The 16,299-nt window shown below is 35.6% G+C and overlaps 1 protein-coding gene across 1 annotated transcript in view; it reads left to right on the forward strand.

The window, feature by feature from the left end:
* The window catches only part of CISD1 (CDGSH iron sulfur domain 1), an 18,053-nt gene extending 2,078 nt beyond the window's left edge, over positions 1-15,975 (forward strand). Inside the window, exons 2-3 of the mRNA XM_010839642.1 lie at positions 5,548-5,753; positions 15,570-15,975. Coding sequence (XP_010837944.1) covers positions 5,548-5,753; positions 15,570-15,659 — 296 coding nt within the window. The 3' untranslated portion in view covers positions 15,660-15,975. The remainder of the gene's footprint in view (positions 1-5,547; positions 5,754-15,569) is intronic.
* The last annotated feature ends 324 nt before the right edge of the window (positions 15,976-16,299 follow it).

The following is a 16,299-nucleotide window of genomic DNA, read 5'->3' on the forward strand; positions in this document are numbered from 1 at the left end:
TTGCTACTTCTGTTTCAGGTATTCCTTTGGAAAAGGTATGTGGATTCATTACATATTCTAATGTATTGTCTATAGATATAAGATAAAGTCAAGCATGTATCTGCTGATACTTTTTAAGTTGACCTATCTTTATACTTAGAAGTGTCTCTTAATAGTAAGCTGCTGGGGTGGCTCAGATGGTAAAGAATCCGCCTGCAATGCAGGAGACCCGTGTTTGATCCCTGGGTCGGGAAGATCCCCTAGAGAAGAAAATGGAAACCCACTCCAGTATTCTTGCCTGGAGAATTCCATGGACAGAAGAGCCTGGCAGACTACAGTCCGTGGGGTTGCGAAGAGTCAGACATGACTGAGCAAATGTCACTCACTCACTTCCAATGCAGGGGTCCTGGGATCCGTCCTTGGTCGGAGAACTAAGACCCTGTATGCCACTCGCCTCACCCAAAAATTAAATAAATAAATTACAATAAGAATAATAAAATACATTTTAAAAAATAATGGTTGGGCTAGAAATAAAATGAATGCAGATCAGGTCAGGACATGAATCTGATGGAGGCAGTGAGGATGAGTAATTGGAATTGTAATCCAACAATCCCAGTCAGAGACATGGTTTTTGGTACCCACTTTTTTTCTTTACTGATGTATAATTGACATTCTTATACCAAACTTTTTATGTAATGTCTGTGAGTGTGTGTTTGTATGTGTCCATGTCCAATTCTTTGTGACCCCATGGACTATAGCTTGATAGACTTCTCTGTCCATGAAATTTTCCAGGCAAGAATACTGGGGTGGGTTGCCATTTCCTACTCCAGGAGATCTTCCTGACCCAGGGATTGAACCCGAAACTCTTGCATCTCCTGCATTAGCAGGCAGAGTCTTTATCACTGGTGCCACCTGAAAAGCCCCTTTTTATAGGACACCAAATATTTATTGCAGTTTTAGAAACTATAAGAAACATTAAGCAGCTTTCACTGCTACAGAGTCCCCGTTCTCAAATGACTCTTCTTCATACCCAATAGATGACTTCTAGGAAGTTTACTAAACTTCTTGCTCCTCTATATCTCTAAAACTCATTGAATCTGCTCTCATCTTTAATCCCTTTCCTTCTACTTTAAAATAGGTGTTAGGCTATCTGCCTGGTGCTTTGTTATGTAACCCAAACCCTGAGCACTACAATGGAGGTGGTGGTTTAGTTACCAAGTGGTGTTTGACTTTTTGGGACCCCATGGACTGTAGCCCTCCAGACTCCTCTGTCCATGGGATTTTCTAGGCAAGAATACTGGAGTGGTTGCCATTTCCTTCTCCAGGGAATCTTTCCAACCCTGGTCTCCTATGTTGCAGGGGGATTTTTTTACCGACTGAACCATCAGGGAAGCCACCACCACTACAATGCATGTAACCAAAACTAATCCTCTGACTGTTATATTGTTGTCTCTTTTATTGAAACTAACTAATTTTCCATTCCATTTAATCTCAACATATAAAAATACTGCTTGGGTTCAATAGATTTATCGAGTCATTTAAAGGATTTGTTTTTTATCTGAGAAGGAATGTGCAGATCATACTGCAAATAAAGGAGATAGCTCCTATAGGTTATAAGCAATATATAATGAAGCTCCTATAGGTTATAAGCAATAAATAATGAAGGGACTTGGGAGCTCTCGATGAAACAAGATTGGCAGAGAATTGATATTTGTTGGAGCTGAGTGAGGGTAAGTGGGAGTTCATTACACTATTTTCTATGTTGATCTGAAGCATTCCATAATGAAGTTTTATTTTTAATCTCAGGAAGTATTTGAATTCCACACTTTGATACTGAAGGATAAGACGAGGCCAAAGAGAAGTCATTTTTATGAGAGCAATGTGATAGTAGGATGGACAGATGGAGTAGCAAATTCAAATTATAAATCTGTTATATCTTTTTATTAAACTAACATTGGACACTGCCTGTACACTGGTCCTGGAAAGAAAAACATTACCAGGCATATCCTACAGATCTGAGAGAGACCCAAGAAAGGCAGAGACTTAAGCACAGCTCCCCTCCCCCTCTCCTGAGGTGGAGGGTACATTCTGATTCCATGGCAGTTGACACTGGTTAGGAGAGAACAGTTTGGGGCCGAAAAGGGGCTAAAGGAAAAGAAGCAGGGTGAGATTTCTGTCTTGGGTTAAAGCAAATGATTCCCACAGTAAAGAAAAGTTAAGAAATGAGTTATAAATGAGGGTATGGGATTTGGGAACAAGTTGATGTTTTCTCTACCTGTAGTTAATACTAAGAAAACCAAAGATTATATACAAAGAATGTAAGCCAAGGGAAGAGTAAGAAAGAGAAGGATTATTTAAAAATGTATTTTTTGTATTTTCTATATTGGCATATGTGATAATTGTGTAGATAGAAAGCATGGTTAAGCAAAGGAAGGATTTGATCTAACTATAGCATTACTTACATTGAGAGAGGCGCACAAAAAAGGGAAGTAAGGATAACTAGAAGAGGCAGAAATGAAGCTCAGGATATTTCTGGACCCCAATTTTGAAAGAATGTCTGAAAGGTGCCAACTGAAATATCTTTAGAAATTAGGTCTTGATAAAATCCCTTGTTTACCCTGAGATTGTGTCTGTTGTTCATAGATGTATACACTATCAAGAACTAAATGTTACTTGGGTTTTGCTTATTGCTTTTATCTGTTTACTGTCTTCGGTTTTCAATTCTTTGTCCATTGTAATTGTTGACTTTGGAATCCATCATTATTCTCATCTATCTCCGTATAGTTTCCTTTTCTCTCTTTTCCCTAGAGTTGCCAATGGCATCCATAGCTTTTTGCCAGAAAGACTGATTCAGGCTGCAGTAATGAAATGATAAAACAGCAACATTTTTCTTATTCTGGGAACTTTTACATCTGTCTCTAATGAGGTTAGAGAATTAGAATTTGGGAAGGAGGGAGGGATGGAAGTTGTTTTCTTAAGACCTTATCTAACTCTATGATTCTATCAAACTCATTGGAGCAAATGCAAAGCCATTTCCCTAGCACACATATGGTGCCGTGAAATTTATATACTGTCATAAGTGACCCTCCTTGGGTTAGGTTAACAGAGTACATGTTTTGAGACAAATTAATCCTAGCCAATTGTAGTTGTTTTTCAGTCTCAGACATTTATATAATATGTAGGTGCCATTAGAACAAGTATGTTAGCAATACTTCAAATTTCACCTCCAAAGTAAGTAGTAACTAAGATCAACGGCATTTAGGGAATTATTTTATTTCAGTCTTTTGGCTGTTTCCCACTTTTAAGTTTGCCCTAAGGATTCAGCATTCAGAAGACATAATTGAATATATACCTTCGAAGCTCTATTTTAGCCCATTTTGTGATGGGTAATTAGCTATTCAGAGTGGCTTTCCCTTAGCTAAGACATGGATTCCCATACCTCCTGACATTTTATTAAGGGAATTCCATGATTGAAAAAATGCATCAGAAAGGAAGATCTTGAATCAAACTAGAAATCAGAGCTAGTGTCAGCCCTGCTTGGAGTTGCCACAGAATGATACTATGAAGCAGGTAAAATTCAAGGCAGGGAACTCTCCGGCAATCCAGAGGTTAGGAGTCCATGCCTTTATTGCCATGGGCCTGGGTTCAATCCCTGGTCAGGGAATTAAGATCCCATAAGATGCACAGTGGAACCAAAAACAAAAAATATATATCCTTTATCACTGAGGGAAAAAAAAAACGTTTGTAATAAAGAAATTTTTTAACAATTTTTGATTAATGAAATATAGCATTCAAGACAAATCTATACAAGGTGTGTAGCTGAAAATATCTTTCAATGAGGCCAAAGGTTTGAAGCTGTCAAATGACTTATTAACTTTTCGCAGTCATGCAGCACATGGGAAGGGCATAAAGTTAATGTTTGTTTTAGGGGATTATAGCAGGGAGGAATAGAAGGGTTACGTTGCCAGAAAAACAAACTAAATTTTTTCGCAGATAAAAATACTGTGGTTGAAAACAGGAGCCAAGGAACATGCTAATTAGAAACACTTGATAAAAACTAAATTATTAAACAAGCTAGAAGAGAAGACTAAGATAAAAGGAACTAAGTGGGAGAATGGTTATTTCCTTCCATTAGAGTTTTGTAAGAATGAGCTCCAATTTTATATAAGATACAATTAGATTCAGTGATTACTCACATTAGTACAATAAGAAATTTGACTCAGTAGTGCAAGTAAGCCATACAGTTAATTATTCATTTTATGTTTTTATTTGGCTTTGGAATGTGTTTTTTGTACTTATCTCTCTAGGGCTTTATTTGATAGTCTGGGAACTTATTTCAAACACTGAGAAGATCTGACTCAGGAAATGCTGGGACGCAGTCCAGTGTGTTTATCCTGACCCCTGTTCAACTTTTTCCTGCAGTCCACTCCATGCTGGGACTAGACAACTCTCCTCTGAGGCTGAGGCTAACCAGACTATGCAGCACCCTCTTCTCTCCACAATTCTCTGGAACTGGGGTAGTTGTTAAGTGCTTGGATTTCCAAAGGATCCTTGAAAAGCTACTTTAAAAAAGAATAAATAGATGTCCTATTAGTCAAGCAAATAATTGGGCAGGAAAATGTCATTTTTTTTTATTTTTTTATTTTTTTTTTTTAACACTGAAAACATTTTGTATTGAGGTTTAGTCTATTAACAATGTTGTGATAGTTTCAGGTGAATAGTGAAGGGACTCAGCCATACAAACAGTCATTAAATTTAAAATGAATTTGTAGAGAATTCAGATCATCCACTACTGGATCATGGAAATTTAGAATTTATTAAAGGAGAATCTAACTAATTATATTAATTATATTTTCTATGAAATTAGTATATTCTGGTTTTTATTTTAATGAGACACTTTGAAATTAAAAAACAAAAAAAATTTGCATGACTTGAAGACCAGAATACTGCTGGATATATTCCTTTGAATGTTTAATATTAAGGCTTGGTTTAATTTTGTCCTTTCTTGCTTTTTCTTTGGATAGCATTTCTCTTTGAAGTTATTCCTTTTTAAATGACTATAGGACCTGTTTAAATGAACTCTGATGAGTCATTTTGTTAACATAATCACCTCCTGATAGTAAGAGGGATAAGGGGTTCTTGTTTGTAATCTGAATTTTTATGGCCTTATTTGTAATCTGAATTTTGTTATGTATCAGTTTTTTTTGCTTTTTTTTTAAGCAATGTGCAGGCTCACAGGTTACTTTAAATCTGTTTATGAACACTTTTAAATGATTACTAAGCTTTGTTTTTCCTTCTCCAACCATGAAATAATTTTTAAGTTTCTCTTCTATCTTAATTTAGCTAACATCACTCAATAGAAAATATGCAATTGCCTCCATAAGGGCTGGGGAAAGTTTTAACAAGGGACCACTACACCAGTGTGTTTTGATCATTTTATTAACATTAAAAACCTTTGACTGTTGGGATACTTAATACTCAAAACTTGGATTTCCTGAATGTTCTTGTTAGATTATTAGTATGCATTTTGGTTTTGATAATTATTCCTGTTTTCCTTCCCTATTCTAGTTGAATGGATCGCAGCTGTTACCATTGCTGCTGGAACAGCTGCAATTGGTTATCTAGCTTACAAAAGATTTTATGTTAAAGATCATCGCAACAAATCTATGGTAAACCCTCACATCCAGAAAGATAACCCCAAGGTAGTACATGCTTTTGATATGGAGGATTTGGGAGATAAAGCTGTGTACTGCCGTTGTTGGAGGTCCAAAAAGGTAAGAGAAACAAGTCCTTTATGTCAATGTCATTTTTAATGTAACATTTCTTTTTAAACTATTCTGTCAAGCTGGCATCACCATGAATTGTTAAGATATCTGTTCTTTGGGCTTCCCTGGTGTCTCAATCGGTAAAGAATCCACCTGAAATGCAGGAGACCTGGAGTCCTTGGATCGGGATGATCCCTTGGAGAATGAAATGGCAACCCATTCCAGTATTTTTGCCTGGAAAGTCCCATGGACGGAGGAGTCTGGTGGGCTGCAGTCCATAGGGTCTCAAGAATCAGACACAACTTAGCAACTACACCACCAGCACCACCATCCCTTCTTCTTTTCTTTCTCTTTTTAATGGAATCTCTGTTTTCTCTATTTTCTGTGTACTCTTCAGGAATATATTTACTGAAATGTATAACCAACATGCAGTAAAGTTACATCACACCCTTGTTGAGTTAGGTGATTGTAACCATATTCTTTGCCAAAGAAGAAGGAAAAATTCCTTTGCTTATGTTTAGAATTTCCTCCCCAAGTGTGTCTTAGTGTCCACTATCCCAGGAAAAGGAGTATGCAGCCTAAATAAAAAGAGAAACAAAAAATTAAATAAACTAATAAATAAATACAAAGAGAAATAGGTCTTTTTTTTTTTCCTCTCTCTCTCCTCTTGGGATTTCAAGCTCCTGGATTCTAGGATAAGTTTTGGAAATATCTAGAGATTCATCTGAAACTATCACGACATTGTTTGTTAATTAGCTAGTAGCTCTGTTGGTAAAGAATCCTCCTGCAGCGTAGGAGACCTGGATTCAATTCCTGGGTCAGAAAGATCCCCTGGAGAAGGGATAGGCTACCCATTCCAGTATTCTTGAGCTTCTCTTGTGGCTCAGCTGGTAAAGAATCTGCCTACAATGCAGGAGACCTGGGTTTAATCCTTAGGTTGGGAAGATCCCCTGGAGAAGGCTACTACCCACTCCAGTGTTCTGGCCTGGAGAATTCCATGGACTATACAGTCCATGGGGTCGCAAAGAGTCAGACATGACTGAGTCTTTACTTTATACCTCAATAGAAAATAAGTTTTTTTTTAATAAATAAAAATTAAATGCTAGTTTAAAAAAAAAGAAAGAAATATCAAGAGAAACTATTAGAAAATTGCCCCTGAAGATTTCTTACCTAGTACATATGTACTGACCCTGTATCCTAAGCTTTCTTTAAGCTGCAACTCCTATATTTAAATATCTAACACAAGATTTTTTTGTATCTTTTTTTCTTTTGTGAGAATTGCATTTTATTAAGTTCCATTTGGAAGTATCTCTGTGATACCTGCAGCTTCTAGATAATGATGACAGCTAGTGATCTAAAGATGGTAAAATGTTCTTCTAAGGTCATCTTGAAAAGCTTCATACATTGAATGACTTCAGAATTTCTGGTATATTTAGAGAAATATGATGGCATACTGTGTGTACTGCCACTATTTAGCATTTAAATAAAATAGGTTTGATACTATGAGGCCTAAGAACATAGACAATAAAAACGATGTATCTACTTCTGAAACCATGTTGTATCTACTTCTGAAACCATGTTGTATCAGGGACCTCGTCCCACAGTGGAAAGCCATTATCACAAATTACATATTGCAGATAAGGAAAAAGTCACATACCAGGTACTGGAAAGCATATTCTACTTACCCCTTTCTCTGGCTGCAGTTGATGTTGTATAATCCAGTGGTGACACACCACTTAGATTATGTCATTCTGTTTGAAAACTGCTTGATGAACATAAGGAATATGAACCAAAAATTAATAGTCCCATTACAACAAATTGTTCCTTCACAAGAGCACTGTTCATTTGGAGTGTGGGATTGTTTATACGTACTCTTGAGGTTGCTAGAAAATAATCCTCAATAATATTCTATAGTCTAGATTTGTGTTTTTTTTTTTTAATTAACACCTATAATAGGTTTCATTCTCTAGTTGCTCACCAAGATACAAAAAGTAATATCTTTAGAAATTAAGGAATTTCTAAGTCCAGAGTTGTATTGATTCTTTAGTCAGTGATCTAAAATAGTTCATTTAGCTTCTATTACTAGATACATACATGAGAACACTTGAAATAGTGAAACAGCAGGTGTCATAAATATGTACAGTTGGTGCACTATGAGTGCTTTAAATGAAAGAGCTTGTTACACTGTGGGCTCGAATTTTCTGGAAAGACATAGTGATATCCATAGGAATTCAATTGCCCCCTGGGAAGATGAATCAATGAAGACTCTAGTCTGATCCTTGTACCTGCTTCCTCAAAAGAATAAGTCTGAATCAAAAATCTTAAGTACCAAGGAAACAGTTCACCTCAAACTGGGAGTTGAACCTGTGTGCAGGGTCTCGAACCCAGCCAGAACCCTGCTTGGGACTGTAGCCCATGTGGTAGGGACTAGAGCCCAGTATTCCAATGATCTTATATGGAGGCTTAAGTTCTAGTGGAAGTCGACTTGTTTGCCGTCTTGGACCTGTTTGGTTCTAATCAGTTTATGTCGTGTCCTTAGGCTACATCATTCTTTTAAAGATTGTGCCCTGCGCCTTTCCCTCCTGTTTCACCTTCGAAAGGAGTTTGCCTCCTGACATGGGGGAGCTCCCTGTCAGGGAGTTCAGACATAAAGTTATACTTAAACCAGAGTGCTCACTGTGGGGAATGAAGAAAAACGAACAGATATATGAAACATTTTGAAGGAAGGATTAGCCAGTGAAGGAAGGATTAGCTGTGAATGATTTGTGTGGAAGACTGAGGGAGGAAAACTGAAGCTCACTGAAGTGTCTTGCTTAAGATAGGATCGTAGGGTTAGACCAGATGGTGCGATCAATGGAAATAAGGAATTCAGAATGAATGGCTGATTTTTCAGGACACCAATGATAAGTGCAATTTCAAAGAGTGACATTGAGGTAACATTTGAATAGAAACATACAGCAGTCTGAAGTGTGGGACTAAAGTTGAGACATCAGGGTTGGAGATAGCAATCAGCAGAACTGTGAGCCAAGTGTAGGAATGCAGCAGATCCTTGGTACAGATGAAAATCAAGCAAGGGCTAAGTAAGAAGTCTTTGGAGAATTTTCTGTGTCTTCTAAAAAGGAAAAAGAGTCAAAAAAAGGAGATGAAATGGACACCAGAGTTAAATGAAAACTAATAATATCATGGCTTCAGAATGAAAAAGGGAAAAGTTTCAAAGAAGATTTTGTTATGAACATCAGTGTGTGCAAAAGACAAGGAGGTGAATAGACTATTAAACTAAGACTATGGGGTTAAGCAATTAGGCAATTGACCTTTTGGCATCATTTGAACAGAATAATTAGAACAGGAGCTGTGTCCAAGTTGATTATAGTATGAATGTGTAAATATGACACTGCATGGAAAGAAAAATACGATGACTGCTTGAGTGAAGCTAAGTAAAGAGTGTTTGCTTTGCTTGGGTGTTTGGACTGCAAGGAGATCTAACCAGTTGATCCTAAAGGAAATCAACCCTAAAGATTCATTTGAAAGATGGATGCTGAAACTGAAGCTGCAATACTTTGGCCATGTTATACAAAGACACAACTCATTGAAATTAACCCTGATACTGGGAAAGACTGAAGGCAAAAGGAAAAAGGTGTGGCATAGGATGAGATGGTTAGATAGTATCACCAACTCAATGGACATGAACTTGAGCAAACTCCAGGAGGTGGTAAAGGACAGGAGCCTGGCATGCTGCAGTCCATGGGGTCACAAATAGTCGGACATGACTAAGCAACTGAACAACAGCAACAAAGGGTCAATAAAGCAAATATGGGCTTTTACAAACTAAGATCTCAAGTATTTCAGGAAAAATCACAAATGGACACAAGCTAATGGGTTAAATGTTTCAGTTTTCTCAATGTCTTCTTTTTAAGCTTGTCTTTTATGTCATTATTAATCCTTTTTGCATCTATGATTTGTCTGTTCTGAATTTTCACTGAAGCTTCGGCACTTTTTATTCCCCCATGAGTGGATTCAGAGATCACTTTGAATGCTTTTCAAATTAGTGGATGTGCTTGTTCTCCAGAAATTTTTGAAAACTCCGCACATTCCTGAGGTTCTTTAAGGTTGTCACACAGGTGCCAAGTCATATATTTACATGTCTATGCACAGAAGGCCTATAACTGATAACTTTGATTAGATGGCTATATTGAGTTTTTATTCAGTAGTTTTTCTTCATATAAATGAGTTTTTATAATATTAATAATATGACAAAATTTAAGCTCCTATCCAAAAAAAAAAAAGTTTCATGTGATATAAACTAATTCAATTTTAATTCATTCTTTTTTTATCAAAGTATAGTTAATTTACAATATTGTTTAAGTTTCAGTGTATATGTTTGGCTGGGTCCCTTTGCTGTTCACCTGAAACTATCACAACATTGCTTGTTAATCAGCTATACCCCAATACAAAATAAAAAGTTTAAAAAAAATGTAAGTTTCAGGTGTACAGTGTAGTGATTCAGTTTTGGGGTTTTTTTTTCTTTTTTTTTTTTTGCTGATTATATTCCATTATAGGTTATTACAAGATATTGGATATAATTCTCTGTGCTATATAGTAAATCCATGTTGCTTATCTATTTTTTATGTGTGGTAGTTTGTATCTGTTAATCCCATACTCTTAATTTGTCCATCTCCCCTCTAATTCATTCTTAAGGTACAGTCACTAGTAACCTGTTGTGTGTTTCTAACATTTTGAGCAGTTTTCTCAGACCTAATGAATCAGATCTCTTAGTCATGTTCAGAAATTACATGCTTTTAACATGCTTCATTCCTCCTCTCTTCCCACCCACACCCCGACCCCCTGGTGTGGCCTCTGCTCTTCAGAAACTGGCCTGTTTCATAGTATTTCACAAAAGGGCTATCCCTAAGTAAAGTGAGAGAAAAAGGAGCCAATACAAAGGAAATGATTTTAAAACAACTACAGGGAGAAATCCCATCTGAGACAGTGGTAAGAGACTGGAAGGAAACAAAAGTACAAGCAATGATTTGAGATTCGCCCTTAACAAGAAATAGTCTTTCGAAACAAGGTGAGGGAACCTTGATATCAAAGGAACAGTGTTCAGCAGTCTTACTAGATTCCCACCCACTGAAAGTGAAAGTGAAGTTGCTCAGTCGTGTCCGACTCTTTGTGACCCCATGGACTGTAGCCTACAAGGCTCTTCCCTCCATGGGATTCTCCAGGCAAGAGCACTGGAGTGGGGTGCCATTTCCTTCTCCAGGGGATCTTCCCTGACCCAGGGATCGAACCCGGGTCTCCCGCATTCCAGGCAGACGCTTTAACCTCTGAGCCACTCGGGAGCCCCTTACGCACCTCAAATAGGTTACATCATTTACTGAGTTATGTGGTGACCATTAGGTAGCCAGGAGAAAGTTTGAACAAGGACCGAAGGAGAAAGCAGACTAAGAAATAAGAGGAAAGATGAGCCAGTTCATATCAGGAGCTCAACTGAAATTGAAATGTAACTGGAGAATCATTTTCTTTGCTTTACAACTTCAGAATTTGAGTTGGGGTTTTTTGTTAGTGGTGGGTTTGTTTTTGTTTTGAGGGCCTGGGGTGTGATTATGGAAAGTCTCCATCCCATTAATGGTTAGAGGTGTGTTGCACTGACTCCCTTTCCTCACAGACACAATAGTCTAAACATTGGTTACATTGCTTGCCCAATCCATATGAAGACAGTCTTGTAAAGTCTTAATTTTTTCTTATGTATTTTCCTATTATATCTACTATCTTATGCTTAACATTGCTCAAGTTAAGTATATAAGAATGGTATAAAATGTCATAGTCTCTGTTGTAGTCTCAAAGATCTCATTGCTTTTATTTTCTTTCTCAACCAAAGCAAGTTCATTCCTCAGAACAATTTATGGTAATGAGCCAGATTGCCCCAGGCAGCCTCCTTGGAAATTATAATCCAAACTCTAATTAAAAATACAAAGTTTAGAGAAGGAAGATTCAATTTTTTTTTTTTTAATTTTTGCAACTAGAGTAGATAATTCAAGGAGTATTTATTTATCTCCATGTTGAATCTCCCTAGAAACAGAAACAGCTTAATTTGGGATGTGGGAATCAACCATTAAGAAGAAACACGTTTTGTGTTTTCTTATGAACATCCTGCCAAGTTTGCTAACTTTCCAAGAGGAGAACAAGGATTTCTAGGATTTTTTCCCCTAAACATTTATTCCCATCTCTTCTCCACACCCTGTATTCTCTAGTTGTAAAGCTGTTTGGGATTTGTAATTTTCTAATTGGGTTAACAAATGATAGGATATTTTCTGGACATACAGAGAATGCAGCCAATTTAATTCTCAAAGTTTTCTCCAGGATTTGTTAATAAACAAACAGTGACATCTTAGAACAAATTTAGAATCATCTGTGAGCTAAATGTTTTCTCCTTATCAATTTTCTGATTCTTTTAAGTATTAATACTACATGAACTGAATTAAATATACCTTTTTTTTTTTAATTTCAGCCCTTTGCTTGACATTTTTAACACATTTAAAATTTTAAATGAAAGAGGGCTAATAAAATTCATGTTTTCATTATATTATTATTTAATACAAAACTGCTGTACTTTCTAGATTATGCTCGAAAGTATATATCCACCACATGTTTTCTTTCTCTTGCACAGAAAGGTAAAAAATGAAACAAGACACTTTCTGAAAAACATAAATATTGTCAGATAATTTGCCACTTGAATTTTTGTGCCAATAATTACCATTCTTTAGTTTATACTGTATTTAGAAATATGAGTTAATTTTAATAAATATATTTCATTAATACATATAGCATATTATGAAATTTCTAATCCTTTCTTGAAATAACTCATTTTGGCTCTTTGTTGTTTGTTGGAAAAGAAAAAGTTGAATCTTTTCATCATCTTAAAATAAGAAATCTCTAATAGATAAATACAGAATGCCTAATCTTCACATGAAGTTTGGGAAATTATTCTAATATTAGGTAATATAGGAAGTACTATTAAAAGATGTATTGGCCTCTGAACAGAATGATTTTGAATCCTGAGTTTACATTTTAAAGGAATTCAAAGCTTTATATACTTTTTTAAAAAAAGCATAAAAGTTAATTAAGAAATAGCCATGATCTACTTATTCACTTCTTTTTTCTGGAGGAGAAACATAAGTGAAAGTCACTCAGTCGTGTCTGACTCTGTGACTCCATGGACTATACAGTCCATGGAATTCTCCAGGCCAGAATACTGTAGTGAGTAGCTATTCCCTTCTCCAGGGGATCTTCCCAACTTAGGGATCAAACCCAGGTCTCTTGCATTGCAGGTGGATTCTTTACCAGCTGAGCCACAAGGGAAGCCCTTTGGAGGAGGGGTGGGAAGTATAATTGATTTACAATGTTGTCTTAGTTTACAGCAAAGTGAATCAGTTATACATATACGTATATCCACTCTAGTTTCTTTGCCTGTATAAATTAACCGAGTAGTTAACCTATTTTATATACAGTAGTGTGTATTTTTCAATCCCTATTTATGAAAATGGAGGTTTTTTTTTTTTTTTTTACAATGCAAACCTTTTTTCTCACTGTAAAATCACCTGTGTTTGTATATTAAATATATGTCACTTTGAAATGCTGTTCTTTGCTGTGGAATACATTTCCATTTGATTTTTGTATGGCCTGTTTTGTCATCCATGCAAGAAAACCCTGAAAGCTTGAGTTCATCTTTTTGCTGCAAGGACTTGTTTGTAATATGAATATACTGTGCCACATCTTATTGACAGAAACAATTTAAATTTCATATATATCACATTTGTATTGCTACCCCAGGATAGATTTTACATCTAGAAATTTACAATATGATACCTTGAGTTTTTTTCAAGGTAGTTTTTAACTAATTTACTGCCCCTCAGAATTATATACAGATAGTAAAATTAAAATTGAATTTCTTTAATATCAACTAAATATTATTTTAGTCTTAGACACATTTCATCAAGGTTAAAGATTATATACCATCATTGTCTGGTTTCAGGTACTGAAAATTATACTTCCTTGATGGAGTAATAAGGTGATCTTACTCTTCAGACCAAGACTCCTAGCATTTTACTCTTCTAAATAGGCCCCTTCAGTGGAAGAATGTACCTTATACCAAACAGTGAAGCTAGATTCTAGAGTGAAGGTATGTTCCAGACAAAAAGAATAAAACAAAGATTCTAGGTATCATCATTTGACATGAAATAAAAGTAAAAGGTAAAATATAGAAGGAAAGAAAATAATTTACTGATAATTGTAAAATCCTGAGAAACACCTAAAAACATTGTTGAGTTCTTATTTTTATCATTTAACAATAAAAAGGATATACTTGCAAAAAACAGGTGATATACAGGCACACACACACAAATATATATTTATATATATGTGATATATATCAAGAATAGTCAGATATGAAAATATATACTTAATACCTGTAAAACATATAAAGCAGAAATGTTCATATCAGAAAAATGCATGAGACCTAAGGATGAAGAACAGAAGAGAAATAGGACTTGGCTGAAAAACTCTCAAGTTTATTTGGAAGAATAAATAGGTAAACGATAAATCGGAAATTTTGACAAAGAAGAAATGTGAAGGAAAACCAGCCCTACCTAATACTGAAGCAATTTTAAACACAGTCATTATCTCGAAGTAGGCTGATGACTGTGATAGTGTGGAACCTATAAATAAGCACTTTATATGTAGACTTAGTTTTGATAAAATTTTAAATAAAGATATAACAATTTGGGAGGCAACCACTTCTAATAATACGGAAGCAACAGGTTCTTAAGTGCTGTTATTAGAACAGCATTTTGCAAATTGCAGTCCACAGAACATGAAGATAATGGACATCAAAGAACTGTTTGTAAATCCAGTCAGCCTGGGAAATTTGAGGTTAAAATTGTGTGTGTGTTTTTATTGGAGAATAATTGCTTTACAGTATTGTGTTGGTTCTGCCATACGTCAACATGAATCAGCCACAGGTATACATGTGTCCTTTCCCTCCTGAACCACCCCTCCCAACTCCCACCCCATGTGTGTGTGTTTTTAATAGTAGATCCTCTTTAAAATAATAATATATGTTGTTAACCAGGAGAACTGTATACGTTTTTTGTATATGAAATGAAACCAAATCAGAATATTTTGCAGGACTTCTTAGTTTGCAGAGCTCACTTTGGGAAACACTGTGTTAAATATTTAGTTTTGTCCCCTTTCCTCCCACTGGACACCAAAATGTCTGTTTTATCTAAAATGTGAGATCTTGAAAACAAATGGAAATTTATCACATCTCCAGGAGAAAGAAGTCTCCATGATGGATGTTAACAAGGGAAATACTGGCTTATTTGTATGAAAGAGAAATTAAGGATATGAACAAATAAAATAAAAAGGGTTGGGGTGAAAAATTGCTATAAAGTTGATTAGCAAGGATAATGAACAGATTGATTTTGAACAAATTATAAACTTAGACTCTTTCCAGTAGATAGGTCAGGGATACAATTCACTAGAAAGGAAATATGACTAGTACATAAACATAAAGAAGGTTTTTCACATCCATAAGCAGATATCACAAATGGAAATGCAGTTAATGATCTGTGTTTTATCCACAAGTCAATTTCTTCCTCCTCCTTAGTGTGTACACTTTATATATGCTCATTCAGAAAACCATCTCTAAGGTAGCCAAGAAAAATCTACTGAGTTATCATGTTATATATGTGAATTAAGTGTCATGCTACTCTGCCAAACATAATACTGATTTTGCAGTTAGACATTTCACATTCTTTCTCTTCCTAGTTCCCACTATGTGATGGATCTCACACAAAACACAATGAAGAAACTGGAGACAACGTGGGACCTCTGATCATTAAGAAAAAAGACACTTAAATGGACAGTTTTGATGCTGCAAACCAACTTGTCATGATGTTTCCTGATTGCTTAATTAGAATGACTACCACTTCCATCTAATTCACCTCCCCTGGGTTCTAGATGTGTGGTAAACTATAGCTTTCATATTCACGGCATTTGCCTTACATGTGGAACCATTGTGGTGCACATCTGTTGAAACAAGGAAAAACAAAAAACCAATCTCATGGCCTGTGGGTTATTTTGGTCTCTTAAGGATCTGTTTCTTTACATTTAAAACTGACATTAGAATATAGTTGTATGTCAAAGTTAACGAATTAAATTATTCTCAAAATCATGTATGTGCAGATTGTACTTGTAAGTTTCAAAGAAGAATTAATCACAATTTAATATTACTTAGCCTAGAAAGTAAAATGGGTGTGATTAAGCTACATTAATCTCCTAATGACAATCTAGGAAAAGCCTATTATGACCTTGGTTTTTTTCTTGATCGTAGTACTGATACTAAGAAAATACAGTTTCTGTGTTTTCAATCAAAATGAACTTTGAATGTTAATTCAATTATAAATGGGCCAGGTCAGTAATAAAGAGACAGTAACTTCTTTGTATTCATCTTCCTAGATATTTAATCAATCCATTAAGGAAACCAATAGTCGAAATT

The sequence above is a fragment of the Bison bison genome, unplaced genomic scaffold (assembly GCF_000754665.1).
Source record: "Bison bison bison isolate TAMUID 2011002044 unplaced genomic scaffold, Bison_UMD1.0 scf7180017864126, whole genome shotgun sequence".
Lineage (NCBI taxonomy): Eukaryota > Metazoa > Chordata > Mammalia > Artiodactyla > Bovidae > Bison > Bison bison.